This window comes from Phragmites australis, chromosome 2 (genome assembly GCF_958298935.1).
Source record: "Phragmites australis chromosome 2, lpPhrAust1.1, whole genome shotgun sequence".
NCBI lineage: Eukaryota > Viridiplantae > Streptophyta > Magnoliopsida > Poales > Poaceae > Phragmites > Phragmites australis.
In genome coordinates, this window is record NC_084922.1 from 46974166 (window position 1) to 46991066 (window position 16901).

The window sequence follows — 16901 nt, forward strand, 5'->3', positions numbered from 1 at the left end:
GGGGAGACCGTCGGCGACTTCGCGATGCGCATCAACGGGCTTGTCGCCAGCCTGCGCGAGCTTGGCGAGGCGATGGAGGACAGCCACGTGGTGAAGAAGATCCTGCGCGTGGTCCCGAAGAAGATGAAGCAAGTCGCGGTGGCGATCGAGATGCTCGCGGACATCAACGCCATGTCCGTTGAGGAGCTCGTCGGGCGGCTACAAGTGACGGAGGAGGCCGACGCTGAAGAACCCACTGCGGACCACGCCGGGCGGCTGTTCCTCACTGAGGAGCAGTGGGAGGCACGGCGGCGTCAGCGTGGCGGCAAGGAGCAGGCGTGCAACGGTGATGCGCGCCGTGGCAGTGGCGAGAAGGGCGGCGGCCATGGTGGGGACCATGACGACAACGACGGCGGCAGCAGCACAAGCTCGGGGCGCGGTAGGAGCCGCTACCGAGGAAAGTGCTTTGACTGCGGGGAGCGCGGACACATGGCGAGGAACTGTCCGCGGAAGAAGAAGGAACAGGCGCTGCTCTGCGACGTCGACGAGGAGCCGGCGCTGCTGTGATGACGAAGTGCGCCATGTCGTGTTTAGGGGGGAGATTGTTGGAAATAAACACGCCATGGTGTGTTCCTGGCGTGTGTGAGTCAGTGCGTGTGTGTGTGTCGCCGAGTCGTGCATGAGCTGCAGAGAAGCTGTGGCCATGACGGAGTTCGAGTCGAGCTCGCGAGCGCAGGGGTGCTGCAGTGCGCTCGGTCGGAGTCAGTTAGAGGAGTGGTGTGCGTGGCGCCGACTCGCATGGAGGAAGCCGCGTCGTCCGGACGAGCGAGTGGCTCATGGTGACGCCGAGCGGGTCCTGCGGATCATGGCGCGAAGGCCAGGCGTGGATGTTAGCTTCGTGGCGTCCCCGGCCTATATGTAGCCCTGTACTCCTCTGTGTTTGTAAGTCAAGTCTAGTGAATAAGATAGTCAAGATACAGGCGAGTTCGTCGCCGGAAAACCACTGTTCATCTTCTTCCTCGTGTTGCCGTCGTGTGTGTGAGAGAGAGCAAGCTATCCTAGCGTTCCTGGGCGCCAACAGCCGCTATCTCGAACGCTGGGCCGCCTGTTCGAGGATGCTCTGGCGAGAGCGAGTAAAATATGTGCTCTGCGGCCCAGGCCACGCATGAGAACAAACACTCACTCAGGAGGCCTCATAATCATCCAAACAAAGTGAGAGTACAGAAGAGAACAAGCAGTCAAAGAGGGCTCAAACAAAGTGAGTACAGAAGAGAACAAGCAGTCGAAGAGGGCTCAAGAAGCGTATGTGATATGATCAAAATTATTCTTAGTCTTCCGGGGGTTTTGACGATGGAAGCACGAAGTATGATACCGATACATTTCACCAAAGTCAAGGTATTTTACTGCACTCGTGACAGTAATTCGATAGCAGATGTTTTAACAAAATATGGTGTTAGCCTAGGTGGGAATAATCCTCATCTATAGCTGGATCATTTTCTGGATTTTGTAACTAGTCGTGGGACCAGCGATTTAGCTGAGTTTGGGTCTACTGGAACCTGTTTTCCACTAAAAAAAGAAGCGTTGAACAACCGAAGACAGCAAGAGTGCCAACACTCCATATGGAGCTAAACTAGTTTTCCTTTTTTCCATTTTGAGTGCCAGTTTGAACCACAAACATGCTATGTTGACCCAACTCCACTGTCTACGGAGTACCCAGGAACAATAACGCTATGAACTGTATGTAAATCCGACCCAGAATAAACATTCACATTGACTCCACAGACGCCCTCCTGAATTACAGCAGGACGCACCAACAAACGCCCGAGTATTCTCTGGCAGAATGAGCTAGGGTGTTTCAGGACTAGACAGAAGGAAAAAAGAGCTGACAGGCTCGACGGAGAGCGCGCGCTACAGATTCAGCCGGAAGGCATCTGTAAGCAAAATGGCCTGCTCCACCGCCTGCCCTGTCCTCCACACTCGGAAGTCCTCGCCGAAGAAGCCGCCTCGTTTCCAGTGCCTCAGATGCATCAGTGAAAATGGCCCTCGGGAGATTCCTTGAGGATCTACGTAATGCCACTGGGGTGTGAGAGGTGACATCCCGTTCGTGGCTGCATGCGTTGGCTCGCCCTGCTCCGCATGAAGAGCCCTATTCATAGCTCCATCGGCGTGTAAGGCTACAGGAGGGCCTGACACGGGTCGTTCCACGTGAAGATCCCCACCATTCATGGCCGTTGGAGCATGCAACGCCTCGCGTTCTGGCTCGCGTTGCTCCGTGTGAAGATCCCCATCTTCATCACTGTCTAGATTGACAACAACTTTGTTACTGCCGTTGTCACGCCTGGAGTGGTTACTTTCATCTTTGTCAATGTCCATGGCTTGAGCTGTGCTACCATCTGCGCCATCGGCGTGTAAGGCTACAGGCAGACCTGACACGGGTCGTTCCACGTGAAGATCTCCACCATTCATGGCCGTTGGAGCATGCAACGCCTCGCGTTCTGGCTCACGTTGCTCCGTGTGAAGATCCCCATCTTCATCACTGTCTAGATTGACAACAACTTTGTTACTTCCGTTGTCACGCCTGGAGTGGTTACTTTCATCTTTGTCAATGTCCATGGCTTGAGCTGTGCTACCATCTGCGTTAACTTTACAAGGTTAATAATGGTTGAAGAAATAGGGGAAACCGGCAGAAAATTAATGACAGGATTGAGAATAGCATGCCATAGTGCAACCTCCTCGCAACAAACAGTTAATGTACAGCTATTTCTGTAGCGGGATCTAATCAACGCCAATACAATCAGATAAACAATCCATGTGTCTGAATGGGCAGTGCAATCTAAAAAAACTATCTGCTTTCACGATGCTCAGTCATCTAAATTCTACTAGACACTTAATCAATATGATCGAACTTGGAAAATAATGAGAAATGGGAGCTGAACACACAACATAAGAAACCTCCAGAAACTCTTCAAGGGTTCATCATATTAGCAAAAGGGTTGAGTAGAAAACCTAGAGTATTGTGCATTTGAGAATGCGACACAGAATCAGGAGTAACACCACTAGAAAGGGCTTCACCGGCTTCATGGATAAAAATAATATAGGTAAGATCCAAAACTAGCAGTACTAAGAATCAATATTTCAGGAAAAAGATTGTGATGGTTAATGATGTCGAAGGGACAATCAATGCATAACGGACATGATCATCACTCATAAGCAGATACACTACATACAATTATGCATGAACATTGTACTTGCATGCAAACAAACGCATTATATCTACATGTTACACGCAAGGAAGTAATACTGCTTTTGAATGTCATGTTCCGTGGAGTTTTTTTCTCCTAGTTTGTTGCTTTGCATCACTGTTCTAGTGCCACTGCCACCCACAACACTAAGTGCTATCATGATCTGGGTGTTAAATCAGTTTCAAAACTCCAGTTCCTCAATATTATCGACCACCCTATAGTGTTTTTTAAGTTGAAACTCAATTGGTGCTGCGAATAGAAGCGTATGTCCTTTTATTTAAGAATTGTTCAAAAATTTCACTATTTTATTTATCTTAGTGTCAATTGAGTTCTAATTTAAATTTCATATGCATGTAAAACATATCTAGGACTGGTTTCACTGTTTTTGAGAGCCTTTTGATTTGATTTGATATATCAATCAAAATGGTTAGCATGATAGCACTTGCTAAGTGTTAGCAATAGATATGCCCCATCTTACAGTAGACAGATATTTTTGACAGGCCACTCCATGGGAATGGATCCCCTGGAAAATGTGTAGTGAGAGAGCTAAAAGAATCATTGTAGAGTACCTTCAGAAGCAACTTCACAAGTAGCATCGCCTTGCTTAGATGCAACTGGAAGCAGACAAAATCACCCAGATAGCCCATATATGGTGGTTAGTTACCAATGGAATAATATGAGGTAACCGAAAGAAAAGCAAGTAGAAACATTAGCTACCCAAAACATCAAAACTGAAACAAACCTTCTGATGATTCTTTGTTAAGAAGTCTCAAAGAATAAGCAATTTTCTCCGTAGCACCTGGAGACAAGCAAGTAAGCAGGTCTTAGTGTTAGATAGAGAGAAGGTAAATGCACCATTAGTTCCACCTAATACTGGAACTACTGTTAAGAATAAAAAATAGAGGTGCGAATAGCAAATTATTAGATGGAATACAGTGCTTACGAGAAAAACAACAACACCAACAGTCTTTGTCCCAAGCAAGTTAGGGTAGGCTAGAAATGAAACCCACAAGATCCAACTAAAAAGATGATGAGAAACTTACGAGAAAAGTCAAAACAAAATCTCCATACACAACGATGTGAACAAATCATAAGATGCACCTTAAATGCCAACAACAACAAAGCCTTTTGTCCCAGGTAAGTTGGGATAGGCTTATGCACCTTACATGCCCAATTGGCAAAAAAAAAAAAGGCTAACAAATGAAAAACGGCATTAGATGCTGAAAACTCATAACTGTTTACTAAAGACAAACCTTCTGGTGATCCCTCTTCACGGAGTCTTAAAGAATCAGATCCTTGATCTTCTGCACCTGGAGACAAGCAAGGTAACTATACATTTATATGAGGATAAAACCTAGATAAAGATTCCTGGTTTTCCCAAAACTCAAAATGGTGGGTTTTAGGAAAAAAAACATTCTCAATTGTTTTTTCACAAAACCGAATAAGTGATAAACAAAACCCACGTTATACCAAACAAGATTTCCGCTAGTCACAATCTTAACAAATCAACAGATCAAAACAGAATTATCCTGAACTCACGGTAAAACACATTTTGAGTAAACTGATCTCTAAATCCCTCCACGCAAACAACCACTAAGTGCAAAGCATGGTCAAAGTAGAAGTTATAATCACTGATACTAAAGCAAACCATGAGAGGCAACTTAGAAGGAAAGTTAAAAAACGGAAGAGTCCACCCAGTTCACGACACATTAGAGGATTATAAAATAGCTCACAAATCAAAATGCAAAAAATAATCTAATTTATATATCTATTGATACATAAAAATATGTACAGAGTGCATAACACAAATAAATGCTTAAAAAGTAAAATGAATCTAGGGAATTCAATAAAAAACTGGATCCAATAAATTTTGGACATGTTCAAAAAGTATAGAAGCACTAAAATTACATGGAGTTATGCCTACTTCTAAATTATTTTAGGCTATCCTAATTGGTCCTATAAAAGTTTTTGCATTAAAAGAGTGTGTCAAGTGCCAACACTGAACTTTGGTAGAAATGAAAATCTTTCTCGACAATTACACTGATCTATGAAACTTGTACTGAGCAAAACCAATCCATTTCCATATTAATCTTGGAATGAAACATAACAAGCAACAATAAAATTCACAAAATGAAAAGGATGATTTTCAATATGAACCAAAATTGACAGTCAACAATGATAGTGGATCAATTTCCAACCAAGCCTAAGTGTCAGTAAAATTTCTGAAAATAGATCCCATCTGTTCATTCGGATGTACTTTTTATAAGGAAATATCATTTTTGATATTTTAAAGGGATAATTCAAGAGTTGAAGCATTCACTATGAAAAGGTTGAAACATTGTCATTTGTGTCCACCCTACTTAAAATTCCTTCCTATTTCTTCCTGGCTTTTACGAGTTTTTTCAGGGTGGAAGTGTAAGGTAGACAAAAGAAAAGAATGTAGAGTAATTTTCCTAAACATTAGCAACCCAAAACATCATAACTGAAACAAACCTTCTGATGATTCTTCATTCGGAATGTTCAATGCATCAACTACTTGCTCTGTTGCACCTGGAGACAAGCAACATAAGCAGGTCTTGGTGTTAGATAGGGAGGAGGCAAATACACTGTTAACTGTAGTTCAGAAAAGGAAAATTTTGTTATATACCATCGAAAGTTCACCAGTTTAGATTTTTACCACTAAAAGATGCCAATTCATTTATATACCATCCAAAGTTGCCTCTGCTCAGTAATTTACCACTCTGTCTAATTTTGTCCTTCCTGCCTTTAATGGACCGAATGCCCCTGACGCAATCCTAAAGTCTTGCATTCAATCCCCTTCCCGACCAAATACCCATACCACTTGCAACCAACTTGTTCAAAGCCAACTTCAACAACCTGGTGGCCGCACTCAATGCGGCCGAGCATCACAACTTACCCACCGACAGCGACAAGCATGCAACCAAAGCTTGAGCACAGCTCTGCTACAAACGTCCTGCTAGTAGACAGTGGTGACATCTGGACGCTGCTCCGACCGAAACTTGTACATCGAACCACGCATCTCCAACCAAACAAGTACCTGGATTACAGTTAGAACCAACTAATTGAGGGCTAATGAGCCAAGTGCTCGGAGTTTTACTGCCAAAGTGCCAGTTGCGTTTAGTATGGTGCAGTAGTTCCTAGTGCTCCTTTTGTCATGTTTTCAATTGTGTTGCTCTATTGCCGTGTTATGCTATGACATGGTGAATGCAATGTCATCCGACATGTAAGGGCTCCAATTCAAAATCTTGACCGTGCAACGGCAATCAGAAGGTGGAAACGATTTGAGCAGGTAGCTCCCTTTACATCGAAGCGGGAGGCCGGCGAAGTTTTAATTAGGTAGCCGGTGTCGATTCCAAGGGGTTGCTTGTACAATTGTTCCACTTCTCTGGACTGGGCACCATCATGACCGCTCACACTCGACCGTGATGTGGTTCGGTTCAAAACCAAGAAAACTAGAGGGTAAATCTCAAATCTAACTATTGTGTCTGACACCAAAGGAAAAATGCCAAAAAAAAAAACCCTAACAAAGCTCCCTCCATTTGGCTTCAAACGCAATCCTTGTCCTTCCCTCCGAACTTCGTTAGGTATCGTAGTTCATCTTGTTGACTCCAAATGCCGACACCCCATTTCCCACTCGTTGACATTACCTGTAGATGGCAAAGCCTCTGGTTCTTGACTTCCCATCTTGAGCTTTCCGATTATTCTTTCTTCTCTTGAAACTCCACGAAGTAGGCTCCGAACACCAACTCTATTGTTTCTATTGTTGGCCCTGAGTGCCAACCTTGATCCTCTTCGTCCGTTCTCCTCTTGGAACCCTTATTGTTGGATCCAAACACCAACTCCTCGTTTCTTTGCTGGACCATCCTCACTCTCTCGGAACTCATCATTGGTTCCGAACACCAATTTCTTTCGACTTCTCCCACTTGTTGGCTGTGAATGCTGACTTTACTTGCTTCCCTCCGAACCTTTTTGGCTCATCTTGTCCATCTTGTCGACTCCAAACGTCAACACCATCTCTGTTCTACCTGACTGGCTTGATTGAAGCTGAGAAAATCCACCATTCAGGAAGCATTGATGGTGACAAATACATCATTAACTTTATGTTATATTATGTACTTGTGGTAGCCTCATTCTTTCTCTTAGCCCTTCTTTTGTGCTAGGCTAAAAGTAACGGAATTAGACGGAAAGTTAAAGTACTAACGGATAACTTTAGACTGTATAGAATGAATTGGCATCTTACGGTGATAATCTAAATTGTTGAACTTCCAATGGTATATAACCGCTTTTTCCTTCAGGTAAAAGGTACACGCACATAGTAGCAAACTATTAGATGTAATGCAACATATAAGTGGTCAAAACATAAAAGCTCCACGTTGCGCTTCAAACACAGCAGTGCGAATAAACCATGAGATGCACCTTAAATGCCAAATTGGGAAGAAAAAAGGCAAGCAAACTAAAAAAAGTTGCACCTCACAATGTTTCTCTGCTCTGACACCAAATAATATGGCGTGTGCACAAAGGGAAACAGCGAGAAGGGATAAGGGCAGATCGTCTTCTAATCGCTAGGCTTCTCCCGTGTGATAGAGGACCTGATCGATACGGATTTGGTGGGCAAAGCCCTTTACTGTATTATTGCTTGACTGTAAACAAAGACTTGGCTACCTTTATATAAGTGCCGGACTAGCTAAATTAGGAAACATGACTCTGAAATAGAATAGGAAATAGATATACTAATCTAAATATACTAGAAATAGTAATAGGCATATCTCAGCCAACCATAGGTCCAGCTGAATCAGACTTGGTTGCCCATCCCTTTTTCTTGTGCCTCTGGTACTTAATCCCATACCTAGTGTCCATAACACTACCGAAAACATCACAACTGCTAACTGAAGACAAACCTTCTGGTGGTTTCTCTTTAAGGACTTCAAAAGATTCAGCCACGTGTTCTGCTGCACCTGGAAACAAGGTAAGAACATCTAAGTAATAAAGTAGAAAGAGATCAAGCAATCCCACCATTAATTCCATCTACTAGTAAAATTGAAGTCCAGAATAGTCACTATTTAAGAGGAAAAGGTGGACGTGGAGAATAGAAAAAATTTAAATGAATGAAACAACAAGAGGAAAAACATAAGAAAAATGAAGCTTCAATTTGCCCCTTAAATGTAAAATTGGCAAAGGAAAAAATATAGTGCAAACAAAAGAAAAATTGGTAGAGTATTTTTTCTAAGCATTAGCTACCCAAGACGTCATAACTGAAACAAATGGTTCCTCTTTAAGTGCATCAAAGGAATCAGCTACTCGCTGCATTGCTTCTGGAGAAAAGGTAAGCAGGTGTTCGCATTAGATAGAGGTCAGGCAAACTCACCATCAGTTTCATCCAACTACTTAAAGTTCAGAATAGCAAGTAGCAACTATTTAGGGGAAGTAATTAGACGTCTGAATGGAGAGTTATCAAATGTTTGTGGAACTTTAAGGGACAAAGCATGGTCAGAGCAAAAGTTCGATACAAAAGCAAACCATAAGGGCCTACTAAGATGGAAAGTTGAAAATGGAGACTTGGAGAGTCCAATCCTTGACACATTAGAGGATTCGAAAATGGCTCATAACTCATATTGTCAGAATAAATAAATTGATCTAGTCTATATTCTATTTATATATAAAGACATGGGTCCTTTTAGGAAAAGTATAGTAAATGGAGATACTCCCTCCGATTATAAATGTAAGTCGTTTTAGACTTGTGCACACGGATTAAGAAAATAGATCAAATGACTTGGTTGCCCTTCATTTATACTACATTGGAAAAGATGGGTCATTTATTCATAAGTGATAGCATTTATTTGGCAAGGTCAAGGATGGAAGATTAAACAGTTGGGAAGGCTAAAATGACTGACATTCAGAATCAGAGGGGGTACTATAAATAGCTCTAAAGAGTAATTAGCAAATTCAATTGGGAACGGAACCAATAAATATGAAAAAAATACAAAATTACTCTTGGAATAAAACACAAGAAATAACAACGTAATTGATAAGTAAAATTCTAAAAGTATGGACTTCAAAATGAACCAAAACTCACAGTCCATAGTGATGATCGATCATTTTACAACCAAACCAAAGTGTCAGTAAGATTTCTGAAAATGGATTCCCGTTGTCCATTCAAATGCACTTTTATAAGGAAATATCAGTTTTGATATTTCAAAACAAATAATACAATAGTTTATGCAATCAACGCGAAAAAGGTTGAAACATTGTTATTTGGGTCTACCAGAAGGATGGAGTATACTTTTCTGTTTTTTTTTTCCTTTTAGAATTTGACAGATTCTAAGGAGATCTCACCTGTCTTTGCAGGCGTACGTGCACCATGCCACACGCACACACGAGTGACTCAGTTTAAGAGCAGCTACAATATTAGATATTAAAGAAACAGCTTTGGCATACGTAATATGAACAAACCTTTAGAATTTTTCTCCATGTCCACCAAACAAGAAGCTTTGTTGTTGTTGTTGTTGTCCACCAAACAAGAAGCTCTATCCCTTTTTTTATCTGCACAATGATCCAATGTTTGCCTCTCATTAGCAAACTAAAATCATGCAATCCCTGTTTTAAGGACATTTAAAAAGGAAGAAGAAGTAACCAACGTGCACACACACAATGCAATCAAATAACCCCACCATGTTACAAAGATCCAGCATAAGTAATTAGGTAATAAACCCTATGGAACTCCAAATATTTTTTTCAGAAAAAAGGGGCCATTCATAACTTTTGGAAGTCCTCTTGATAAATGTGGATACCGATGTTGATGTATATCCAAAGATGCTCCAATGTCGATCTTGATGTGTTTAAAATCCATTATCCATGTACTCTACTTTCTAAATACCAAAATTATACAATATGATGTGCCCAATCACGAGTTATTTGGCATAAACTGTTCAATGATGCAATCATTTGTTTGATCAGACTTTTTATTATACCATTGGGAGTAGCAATTTGTCATCACTTTATAGTTTCTAATAATATACCCATAAATCTTGTATCAGTACTGCTTTTTAAAGTCTAGAGTGTATGCATACATGCATATATGTCCAACCCATAAGTATATTATCTGCATTCACAACCAAATTAAAAAAAAAAATCATGCGGATTGAGCGTGTATCCTCTCCAAACATTGCAAGTATTTGCTAAATGAAAAACCAAAATATTTCCAGGAATGGAGCTTCCATTTTACAGATAGCCAGCTTTTGCAAGGGCAAATATATGTGCGAACTGCATACAAAGCTAAACAAATAGCTCCACTTTGTTTAAAATAACCGTGTTTGGTTTTCCCAATATGAACTTCTGTAATGTTGGTTTCTACAGTGGGAACAAGGGGGGAGATGTTGGATGGGGGTCATGGGGCATGTAACAACCTAGGTGTTTGGCCCCATTATGAATGTAAAACAGGTGCAAGGGAAGGAAAAAGTGTTTCAAGAAGACAAATTCCAAGTATTTGCACCTCTATTCTCTTGAGAAGGGTTGTCGGCTGCAATTTTGAGTTCAATTTCTTTTTTCTCCTCTTCTGAGTCCACAATAATTTCTGGAACCTCTTCAAGGCGACACTGTCTTTCAGCTGGTGTGCTTAGCAGCTTCTTTTGGTGCATTAGTTCTTCCATTGTAATAAAAGCAGTCAAGGAAAGAAACCATTATGGAAAGTTTATTTCCTAATCCCCAAGAAAATGTACGATAGTAAAGAGAACAGTTATACGTATGAGTCAATAGTATGATCCGATTACGATTGGAGCCAGCACGTGAGCCAGCAGGACACAAAGTCCTACAAGCCACTTCTGCTGCACATCCAAATCAGAGAAGCTCACGCACATGTCGCACCCGATCGTAACCGGATTGTACCATTCAGTCGTACGTGAAGCATTATTCAATAGTACAATAGGAAAGCAAGACCACATCTAAAAATCAAACTCTATTATTTTATTACTATGTGATATCAGACTCAATCTGGAAAGGATATTCTATGCGCCACCCTTTTATGTGTGCTCTATCAATCTCTTTTTCCAGTCTCAGAAGTTCTTTATCAATCCACTGGAAAGGGGCAATTTGCTCAATAGGAATGGACAAGCATAAGACAAAAATATGGAAAGGAAGAATATATTGGTACAATAGGACTATAAAAGTGCCGAAGTTGGCATGAGAACTTAAAATTTTGCTTTCAGACTTCTAATGTCATATAACAAATGCATAAATTTAATATGTCATGCAGATAACATGCCCACTCAGACCTATAACACTTCCAAAATAATTAATGCGCTCTATGTTTGCTTACTACAGGACAAGGTTAGGGTAAAGTGGGCAAATATATTCAAGTTTCAAATCCAAAGAGGAGGACAAAACATTTAAAATATTAAGTTATTTGTGTACAAGTTTCAAATCAAAGTAAGGTTGATATCCATACTCTGCCATGGGTTTAAGAAAAGAGATTCAGAATCTTTTGTCAAATGGTGCACTATGTCCTCCAATAAGATTTACAAAGTCACTTCCTTTTAAACTGAGTGAGATAAACAATTAGTTATTAAGATTTACTCATTTATCTATCTGCATCTATTCTGTTTCCAACATATACAAGCATGAAGTATAAAATTATTGCCATTCAGTGATTTCCGAGTGCGCTTACATGATTTACTATGTCCGTATGTACAGCTGCCACCTTTTCCTCTAACTCAGCCTGTCAAAAAGAGCAAACTAAGAGCAGTAAAAGAGGAGCTTATCATATGCACATTAGATGCTCAAGTAAACAGGAGACCAAACCATCTTTAAGTATTTCCCAGCTGACAGAAATTAATGTGTAGACTTAAGTAAATAAGCTAGCTTATATGGCAGCAAGACATGTGTTCCTTGTTCTTAGTGTGCACTTGCTGCATAGCCCCACCAGTAACAGAAGAGTGTAACAAAGAGAAATGCAGACGAATTATTTGAACTTTAAATTGCCAATATTTTAAATTGGCTGAAAAAATGGTGTGAATAGATTTCTTGATTCTATAATTTTATAGTGTTGTGCAGTAAATTACAGTAAAATTGGTGGTCCGCATTGCATTTAAGAGATTGTCGGTGTCCGAAGCATAATTTTTCTATGACTGAAGGGAGTAGCTGCAAAACATCGATGGCATGACCTGGCATAAACAAAGTAGGTAACACTAATGCATAACTCAACATTTTCTATCCTTATATTCAGATGACATGCGAATTCTAGCCAGCATGGCCTACAGAAAATATTACTGTGGTCCTTACATCGTCTCTATTAAATAAATAGGGTCCAACAGGACTGGTAAATTCCCTTGCTCTTAACTTAACAATCTGGTTTTTTCTTCCTCAACTCCTCAGTGTTTGGTACAGTACTTTAAACATCCAATGGGAATAACAACCAAAGAAAAACACCTAAATCAATCAAACTACATATGTACAGCATATGGAGCATATATACTCCTGCTTTACTTGTATATCAGTTATCATTTTATATTGAGATTGGAATATGCTAGAGAAATTGGTGATTTGTTTGCCACAATGATACACTCACAGATTTGCGTTAATATAAAAAAACACATTGCATTTAGGAAAACAAAGCTTTTCAGAATGTGAGCTTACAACAGTAGCCCTTTTCAAGAGTCCTTTCTCAACCAAAGGAATAAGATCATTGCATTCGTCCTGTTATCAAGGGAAAAAGCACAATTATTTCACCACATCATTTATTCGGGGGGGGGGGGGGGCTATATTATGAGTTGGAGCCAGTGTTGCTGAAACTGCCCTACTTAGTAATGATAACCTACTTGAAAACAGCGGTGGCAAAAATTCATTTTTTTATCAGTAACAACTAATGCCTAGCATTAATGCTACTGGAATAAAAGAATCGTACCTCCTCGAAGTCCTCATCTGACAGCATTGAGATCTTAACATCATCCCACAAACCGGTAACACATAAGACAACATTTGTAAATGTGTCCTTTATCTTGTAGTCCTCTGAAGATTTCTTAATGCCTGTTATTGATGTTTTCATGAGCAAGCGAGATTTCCTTTCTGAAATAAAGATAGTACAGTAGTAGCCCTAGACCTCATGTACAAGGTATGAATCAATTTAGATCGTGTACCCATTTTCAAAACAGAAGAGCACTTTCATACGCCGGTTAATGAGAGGGGGAGGATGTAAGTATATAATAGAGTTATCTGACTATAAACCATACTACTATCAACATTAAGGACATGCTCGACAGATGAATTAGACCATCAAGGCTAAGGAGAACATGTGCAGTTGAACTTTACCTGTCACAAGCCCAATCTGGTATGCCTTTTTAAACATTTGATAGTGATGAGTGGGGTTATTCTTGACTCTAACAAAACAGCCAACAACTTTCTGCTCAAATGTGTCCGGATGACTCAAAAGTTTAATAACTAAAGATCTTCTCAAATAAATTAGCTTTAGATTATTCTGATTAAGTGAGGCAAAGCATCTCTTGTTTTGCTCTGAAACCCTCTTAGCAATCTTCGGCTCCAGACTAGTCCGTGGTTTCTTTTTCATAGTTGGTCCGTCGTCATCTTCAGAACCATCAAGACTTTCATCCTCTGAAACAGCATTTGCAGCAAAGTGCATTTCCAGAAACCTATGGATCTTATTCCATCTCACTTTGCTTCTCTTAAACAAAGAGCGCAGCTTATCGTCACACCTGAAATTTTTTTTCTTATTGTCCAGGAACAGATTCTTCTGTCTGATGTACTCCTTAACAACTCCAACAACTTCAACTTCATCAAGAGGTTTTGCTATGTCCTTGCCAAAACATGACAAGAATTCAATCAGCTCTTCTGAACCCCAGCCAACATATGTTTTCTTGTTTGATTTTCTTTTCTTCAGTGATGTGTTCACTTTGTTTGGTTTGCCCTTAGAGTCAAAAGGAAATGTTTGCTCATTGTCATCATTATCATCCAATAAATTTCCATCTGACTTGTGATCTTCTTCAGGAAATTTCTCTGAACTTGCTCCACGTTTACAGTTTCGGCTTCTATCAATAAGCACACTAGCTTCTTGCAGATCAACCAATGTCAAACATTCTCTGTCTTTAATTACGTCCCAGTAGTCTTTAAATAAACTTTCATAGATCTCTGAACCTCGATAACCAATCTTTGCCTAGAGATGCACAAAATACATAGGAGAGGTCAGATCAGGGTTCTGTGTAAAGTCTAAACTGCCTTTGCATTCTTTCCAAAAAGAAATCCAACACAAAATATGCAGGGGGGGAACTAACAAATAAATATACAATGAATAGCTTATAGCTTTATGGTAAGCAACAAGCTTTTTTGCAGAATTGACTAATAGAAATTCAATACTATGATTCAAAAAATAGTTGAGTATATGCATGCAATTACTCCATGAGGATTAGCATCAGCATTCTTCTCGCTCAAGATTGCCAGTTTCAAACAGCTTCCACAAAATCCTTTGCCCTGCCTCCTCACTTGTGCAAAGTCAACTTTTCCAAGGCAGTCACGGCAAACCGAGTAAAGTGGACAGCACAAACACTGATAATCTGAACTCCCTTTGCAGGTGCCACATGTGTGCCAATCTGTGCATAGTCAAATTTAGGCCCAAGAATCAGTAACATCAATTTACCACAGAATATATGTTAAAAGAGGTAGTTTGGAGGAAAAAAAGTCCAAATTTGTGGAACATATTGGTAGCCCCAATAATCAATACTATCAGTTTACCATAGTACAGAAGTTAAAATAGGCAGCTTGTAAACATAAGTCCACAGCTGGAGCAATGTAGAGCAAATTTGAGGCAGATTTTCATGATCATATATGTCATGTTCAACACCGAACCAAGACGTGGACAAATGGTGCAGAACTACAGATTATTTAAGGCCATTTAAGTACAGTATAGCTTTATGTCTACATCTGATGAAAGCTTTATGTCTAGCTTTTTTATTGGAACCACTGAAATGCTGGTACATATTTCTGTGTCATGTTGCATGATTCTGGAACAACTAGCTAGGTAAAATGCCTAACAAATAAAAGTTTAAGCATCCAGCAGCTGAATTTTTTTTATAAAAAAGGCAAAAGATATCGTAAAACGAACAATGAAGACTTCATAAGGTGGTATGATTTAGGATACGCAGCCGTAACCAGAGAATGAGTAGGTGAACACGAGTAAGCAGCATGATATGTGTCCAATTTCAGTGGAGCTATTTTTCTTGCAACAACCCACAGTACTGACCCCCACCACCACAAGAAAAGAATATCAGTCAAAATTATTGCTTGACATTTTCTTTGCAGTCATGCATGATCATGCAGTATCGAAACAAATTAAGGTTTACGTATCACTGCTCGCAACAAATAAATTAAAAAACTTTTTCCCCTGAAAGGGAACATTGCAGTTTCAAAAAGCAAGGGTGACAATTAGGATTCAAGGCCATGTCACCAAATGGTTAGGTGATCATGAGTTTGCAGCACGTATGTCATGCAAAACCCCAATCCCCGAAAGAAAGAAAAAATCAGTTGAAACCATTGTTTGACATTAACATAACATTCATGCATTCATGATAGGAACACTAAGAAGGACGGCATATGAGTGCTCACTGCAAATGAATTGCTCGTCAGAAGTAAGAAAATCATCTCCCTTTCCCGTACAGCGTGGATGGTAAGCCTTGAGGCAGTTCCTGGAAAGTATCAAAAGGCACAATCAGCTGGCATAACTGTTGGAAGCGATTGGAATAATAATGAGCCAGAAGGTGCTCCCAAAGCCAGCACAGAGATTAGCAGGTTGGATTCACCATGCAAAATCGCTGCATCACCATCTACCGAGCTGCATTGCACACAATCACGCAAGCACGCCGGAACAAGCCAACAAAACGCGAAACGCCAAAGCACAACCCACCAATCGCTACAAAACCCGGCCTTTTTAGCCCCAACGCAAACCGAGTCAGCCAACGACGCAAAAAAAAGCCCCTAAAACGCCGCATGTTCACCAGCGATACTACCATCGGAGCGGCGGAATCCGACACAAAAGAGGACGAGGGAGCCTTACTTGAAGTCGCAGACGCGGAGGTCGCTGCCGCCGTCCTTGCATGTGAAGCAGTACTCCTCAGCGTCAGCGATCTCCTCCGCGACCCCCTTCCTCTTCCTGCCCATCGCCGATTCCCCTCCGCCCCACGCGCGTTGGAGCAGGCTCGGACTAGACCCCCCAAAACCCTGAGGCCTCCCTCGCCTCCTTGATCCCCGCCCGGAACCCCACCACGCCGACGCGAAGAATGCCCGGCGGCGTTTGAGGGCTCGTTGGGCGGCGGCGGAAGGGTGGTCGGGACGGGCGAGGGGTTTGGTTGGTGGCTCTGAACGCGAGAGAGGAGCGGAGCGGGGGACTGATGCTGCTGGGCGAGTGAAGCGGCCGACTGCCGAGGGGAGGGACGAGGGGGGTCGGAAACGGAAGACTTGGGTCGCCTCGGGTGCCGGAAGCGCGCCGTCGCCTCCGCTGACGCGTGGCTCCTCCTTTGATGCCCGCCCCCGCTCCTTTCCTTCTTTGCATGGCGGACCAGGGGGGTCGGCCAGTCTTTACCCTCGCGGCGCCAGTGTATCACGCTAGCTACGCCAGGTGCCTTCAGCGGTTGCTGGTTGGTTAGTCATTTTTTTATTCTTCTT

General features: G+C 41.5%; 1 protein-coding gene across 2 annotated transcripts; it reads right to left on the bottom strand.

Annotated features, from left to right (window-relative positions):
* Window positions 1-1583: 1583 nt before the first annotated feature.
* On the bottom strand, window positions 1584-16794 carry LOC133909325 (zinc finger CCCH domain-containing protein 44-like). Of its 2 annotated transcripts, XM_062351705.1 has the most exons (16): window positions 16294-16794; window positions 15846-15925; window positions 14640-14833; window positions 13542-14400; window positions 13138-13259; window positions 12870-12929; window positions 11902-11952; window positions 11241-11312; window positions 10732-10888; window positions 9693-9782; window positions 8141-8197; window positions 5715-5771; window positions 4475-4531; window positions 3964-4020; window positions 3791-3835; window positions 1584-2612 (listed from the first exon to the last, which is right to left on the bottom strand). In XM_062351705.1, exons 1-16 carry the CDS (start codon window positions 16395-16397, stop codon window positions 1888-1890), a joined length of 2787 nt encoding a protein of 928 aa, XP_062207689.1. In that variant the 5' UTR covers window positions 16398-16794; the 3' UTR covers window positions 1584-1887. The 2 variants fall into 2 exon arrangements, with proteins under 2 accessions (XP_062207689.1, XP_062207690.1); XM_062351706.1 differs by lacking the exon at window positions 8141-8197.
* Window positions 16795-16901: the final 107 nt, after the last annotated feature.